Raw genomic sequence first — 6,058 nt, forward strand, 5'->3', positions numbered from 1 at the left:
TTTTTTTTTTTTTTTTTAAGAGACGGAGCCTTGCTCTGTCGCCCAGGCTGGAGTGCAGTGGCAGGATCTCGGCTCACTGCAAGCGCCGCCTCCTGGGTTCACACCATTCTCCAGCCTTAGCCTCCCGAGTAGCTGGGACTACAGGTGCCCGTCACTACGCCCGGCTAATTTTTATGTTTTTAGTAGAGACGGGGTTTCACTGTGTTAGCCAGGACGGTCTCAATCTCCTGACCTCATGATCTGCCCACCTTGGCCTCCCAAAGTTCTGGGATTACAGGCGTGAGTTACCACGCCCGACCTTAATTTTTGTATTTTTAGATATGGGGTTTTACCATGTTGGCCGGGCTGGTCTCGAACTCCTGACCTCATGATCCTCCCGCTTAGGCCTCCCAAAAAGTGTTGGGATCACAGGCGTGAGCCATTGCACCTGGCCAAAGTAGTAATTTTCTAGACCAGCTATCTATTAGTATTTACCACTTACAGGTTGTGTATTCCTTATCTGAGCTTTAGGGGACCAGAAGTATTTCACATTTCAGAATTTTATGGATTCTGGAATATCTGCATTATAATTACCGCTTGAGCATCCCTAATTTGAAAATCTGTAACTTGAAATGTTCCAATAAGCATTTCCTTTGAACATGGCCTTTGAGTGTCATGTCAGCACTCAAGATGTTTTGTATTTTTGTATTAGGGCTGCTTAACCTGTGCTAGAATATGATACTGTACTAGTCACCATGGACTAGGCATGTAGAATTGTGTGATATACTTCACTATACATGTACAATGTTTTTAAAAAAATTTTTATGCAATGTTTAATATTAAGATAAGCTTTTGGTATTCTGCAACATATGTAGGAGGATATGGTGAAATCTCAAAGTGGTGTTGTTGTTTTCAGATAAAGTGGAAAATAAGAGGTTGGCATGGGAAACAGTTGAAAAACTGAACAGAATAGTGTGGTCAAATCAGCACTTTAGAACACTGACAGTTCTGGAGAAAGCTCTGGTAGCAATCCAGCAATTGATGGTGGCTTTAGACAGGATTAGTGAAGATGGACTAAAAATACTGTATGTGAGACAACAGGACAATAAGATAATGTGTACTTAGAGCAGATGTTTGAGTAGTTGTTATGAGTTGAGCCCTTCTAGGCCTTTTTTTTTTTTTTTTTTTGAGTTGGAGTCTTGCCTTGTTGCCCAGGCGGGAGTGCAGTGGTTTGATCTCAGCTCACTGCAACCTCTGCCTCCCAGGTTCAGGCAATTCTGCTGCCTCAGCCTCCTGAATGGCTGGGATTACAAGTGCACACCACCACACCCGGCTAATATTTTTGTATTTTTAGTAGAGACAGGCTTTCACCATGTTGGCCAGGATGATCTCAAACTCCTGACCACGTGAGCCACTGTGCCCAGCTGACTAGGCATTTTTAATACAAACATAAATAAGTTTCCATTTATATTCTTAAAAGCTCATCTTTCAAATAAGAGAGAGATCATGGTCACAAGAGAAAATGATGACTGCACTAAAAATAGAGTTTTGTGTTGGGAATAAGTACTGAATGGTTTGGAATATATTTTTTCTTTTTTGCCTTAAACTATTAAGAGATAAATGGTTTGGAATATTAAGTGACACAGAAGCTTGGGGAAAAGAGGTCACTTTATAAGCTAAAGGATGGGGTAATGGAGGAATTAAAACTTAAGCTGGGCCAAAAAACCCCAGCTAGGTGAAATAAGAGTAAAGAAGAGTATATACAAAGCAAGAATGCTCAAAGACCCATGTTTGCTTAAAAAGTGAACACATTTTATCTGAGCCTGGGGTCTTCAGGTTCCTCTTTAACTATGCAAGTAAAGGTAAAGCTGAAAAAAGTATTCTTCATTAATAGGCTTGAAAGAAGGAACAAGTATATATTCTTGTGATTGCTAGTCTGCTAGGGCTGCCGTAGCAAAATACCACAGAGTGAGTGGATTAAATAACAGAAATTTTCTCACAGTTCTTGAGGCTGGAAGTCCAAGATCAAGGTGTCAGCAGTGTTGGTTTCTCCTGAGGCATATCTCCTTGGCTTGCAAATGGCTGCATTCTTGCTGTATATGCCTTTTCTCTGCGAATGGCCTCTGGTGTCACTTCTCTTCTAATAAGGACACCATCCTATTAGATAAAGTCCTCACTCTTATGACTTCATTAATCTTAATTAGCTATTTACAGGCCTTGTGTCCCAATAACAGTCACAGCAGGATTAGGTCTTCAACATACATGTTTTGGGGAAACAAAAATCAGTCCATAAGTGATTTTGAGGTTTTTATGTTTTTCAGAATGTGGCACTAATATTTTATAGTTTTGAGGTTTCAAGTACAGAAAAAATATAATGGATAAATGTTAACATTCTGTCACATTTGCTTCTCAGGGGTTTTTTTGGTTTTTCTTTTTTATTTTTTTTAAGATAAAGATATTTCTGGAGCCCATTTGCCTTAGAATTGGTGTTTTAAAGCTGAAAAATGCTGCTCTATATGATAAACTGCTGACTGTTTTTTAATATGGTATTTTGGATGGTAAACTTAGAGCCAACTGTCAGTTTTCTGATAGCTCTGTAAAGCTCTTTATATATACTGCCCCTTATTTCCTATATTGTACCTTTCCTTTATCCTTTTTTAAAGAGGAGGTAGATGTACATTTTTGCGTATTTAAGTGGACTACTTTGTCCTATTCAGCCAGATTAACAGAGATATCACTGATCAAAAATGTGTGTGTTTTCTTTGTAGTCTGAAATGGTTGTGACAAATAATCTCTTGGATCTGCCGCCCCCCTCTCCACCCAAACCAAAAACCATTGTCTTACCTCCCAATTGGAAGACAGCCCGAGATCCAGAAGGGAAGATTTATTACTACCATGTGATCACAAGGTAAGAAGAGCTGTATGGGCATTCCCATACAAAAGTCTGCTTTTACTTGATCAAAGAAGTTGCCACTATAAGAGGAGTTTTACAGTTGTAAACTTCTTGTCATTAGCTATTCACTGCACTTGAAGGCTGCTGGATTTCCAGAATGACATCTTTTTTTTTTTTTTTTTTGGTTGGAGGCGGAGTCTCGCTCTGTCGCCCGGACTGGAGTGCAGTGGCCGGATCTCAGCTCACTGCAAGCTCCGTCTCCCGGGTTTACGCCATTCTCCTGCCTCAGCCTCCCCAGTAGCTGGGACTACAGGCGCCCGCCACCTCGCCCGGCTAGTTTTTGTATTTTTAGTAGAGACGGGGTTTCACCGTGTTAGCCAGGATGGTCTCGATCTCCTGACGTCGTGATCCGCCCGTCTCGGCCTCCCAAAGTGCTGGGATTACAGGCTTGAGCCACCGCGCCCGGCCTTCAGAATGACATCTTAAATGTATTTTAGACCTTAGACTTTGAGTTTTTTAAAATTTGTTTTAGTGTATTTTTATTTTATTTATTTTGTCATTCAGGCTGGAGTACAGTGGTGTGATCTCGACTCACTGCAACCTCTACCTCCCATGGTCAAGTGATTCTCATGCCTCAGCCTCCCCCAGTAGCTGGGATTTCAGGCATGTACCACCATGTCTGGCTAATTTTTGTGTTTTTAGTGGAGACGGGATTTCACCTTGTTGGTCAGGCTGGTCTCGAACTCCTGACCTCAGGTGATCCACCTGCCTTGGCCTCCCAAAGTGTTGGGATTGAGCCACCGCATCCGGCAGTTTTGGTATATTTTTAATCCACAAGACTCTTGGAGAAAGCTAAGGAGATTTTTAAAATGTTACTTCATCTAATATTGTAAAGTATCAGGGGTCACAGACATCTTTTCTGTAAAAGGCCAGAAAATAAATATTTTGGGTTTTGCCAGCCAAGCAGTCTGTATCATAGCTACTCAACTCTGCTGTTAAATTTTTTTTACTGACAGCACTCTTCTATTTCCAAATTAAATAGCTAGATTGTTTATCCTTGACACATATTATTTACGCTTGTTATAGAAAGCAAATATAGTAGAAAAGTACTAAAAAGGAAGTATAATTACTGGAGCTGCCACTACTCAGAGATAGCTAATGTTTTTAAAATACCTTTTAGACAGATAGCTTTATGTAGGTATATGTACTTTGTGTGTGTGTGTGTGTGTGTGTGTGTATATGTGTGTGTGTGTGTATACACTCATCTATATACTCTTATGTAAATTGTTAAGATACATGTTTTTGTAGTCTGCTTTATTTACTAATCTATTTTATAGAGCTTTATCAATTAACATAGTCCTATGGAATTTTTTCTTGAAAAAAATGTTTTTTTCTTTTTTTTTGTAGAGACAGAGTCTTGCTTTGTTGCCCAGACTGATCTTCACGAACTCGTGGCTTCAAGCGATCCTCCCACCTAAGCCTCCCAAAATGCTGGGATGACAGGCCTGAGGCACCACACCCAGCTACGACTGTTAGTTTTAGTAATTGTTTATACTTTGTTGCAGGGCTGGCAAACTATGCCCACAGGCCACTTGTTTTGGCAAATAAAGTTTTATTGGAGCACAACCATGCACATTTGCTTACAAATTGTCTACGGTTGCTTTCACACTACAATGACAGAGTAGTTGTGATAGAAACCATATGGCTCACAGGTCAAAATATTTATCATCTAATCATTTACAGAGAAAGTTTGCCAACCCCTGCTCTATTGTATAGCTATATCAAATTGTATTTAACTCATTCTGATGGATAGATCTTCACTATTTTATATGTAACTATATAACCCTGGACATCCTTAGGGACACTAATCTTACTACTTCTTCAAGAGGGTACCTAGAAGTGGAATTGTTGGGCAAAACAGGTACACATTTTAAATTGAGAAATATTGTCAGCTTACCATTAAACAATAGTTTGTATCAATTTGGACTCTCAGAAAAAAAAGTGTGTATAAGTTCCTTTTAGTCACGTACAGCAGCTCATGCCTGTAATCCTGATGCTTTGGGAGGCTGGGGCAGGAGGATCGCTTGAGCCCAGGAGTTTGAGACCAGCTTGGGCACCATAGTGAAACCCCATCTCTACAAAAAATACAAAATTAGCTGGGCATGGTGGTGTGCACCTGTAGTCACAACTAGTTGGGAGACTGAGGCAAGAGGATCACTTGAGGCAGGAGGTCAGATCTGTAGTGAGCCATGATCGTGCCCCACTGCATTCCGGGCTGGGTGACAGAGCAAGACCTTGTCTCAAAAAAAAAACCAAAAAAAAATCCTTTTCCATCATGTCCTCTCTTTTAATCTTGCAAGTCTAACAGGTGGGAAATATTTTTATTTTCAGCTATTTTACTATTGAGATGGGATGTCTTCGTTGGATTGTTGGTCATTTGTATCTTTTGTGAGTTACTTGTTTGGGGCATCTACCCATTTTCTGTCTAGTGTTAGATTTCTTTATCAAGAGTATTGCAGATGTTTTTGTCTTGTGACATAAAGAAGTTTAAAATTTTCATATATTTTCCCTTTATGCTTTCTGCTTAGAAGGGCCTTCCTTATTCGCATTAAAATGCTTCTATAGGCTGGGTGCAGTGGCTCAACGCCTGTAATCCCAGCACTCTGGGAGGCCAGGACGGGCAGATCACCTGATTTCAGGAGTTCAAGACCAACCTGGCCAACATGGTGAAACCCTGTCTCTACTCCAGATACAAAAATTAGTTGGGCGTGGTGGCAAGTGCCTGTAAATCCCTGCTACTTGGGAAGCTGAGAGGCAGGAGAATTACTTGAACCCTAGAGGCAGAGGTTGCAGTGAGCCAAGATTGCACCACTGCTCTCCAGCCTAGGTGACAGAGTGAGACTCTGTCTCAAAAAACAAAAAGGCTTTTATAAAATGAGCCCTCATTATGTTGCTAATTGAATGTGTAATGATTTTAAAAACTATGTGTGGTTTAACCAGAACTTTTTTTTTTGTTTTTTTTGAGACAGAGTTTTCACTCTTATTGCCCACGCTGGAGTGCAGTGGCGCAATCTAGGCTCACTGCAACCTCTGCCTCCAGGGTTCAAGTAATTCTCCTGCCTCTCAGCTTCCTGAGTAGCAGGGATTACAGGTGCCTGCCACCACGGCCAACTAATTTTTTTTTTT

At 40.6% G+C, this 6,058-nt stretch overlaps 1 protein-coding gene across 1 annotated transcript in view; it reads left to right on the forward strand.

Moving 5' to 3' along the window:
* The window catches only part of SETD2 (SET domain containing 2), a 120,611-nt gene that overhangs the window by 92,962 nt on the left and 21,591 nt on the right, over nucleotides 1-6,058 (forward strand). Inside the window, exon 16 of the mRNA XM_011939322.1 lies at nucleotides 2,748-2,888. Within this exon, the coding sequence (XP_011794712.1) occupies nucleotides 2,748-2,888 (141 nt within the window). The remainder of the gene's footprint in view (nucleotides 1-2,747; nucleotides 2,889-6,058) is intronic.

The sequence above is a fragment of the Colobus angolensis genome, unplaced genomic scaffold (genome assembly GCF_000951035.1).
Source record: "Colobus angolensis palliatus isolate OR3802 unplaced genomic scaffold, Cang.pa_1.0 Scaffold18, whole genome shotgun sequence".
NCBI classification, from domain to species: domain Eukaryota; kingdom Metazoa; phylum Chordata; class Mammalia; order Primates; family Cercopithecidae; genus Colobus; species Colobus angolensis.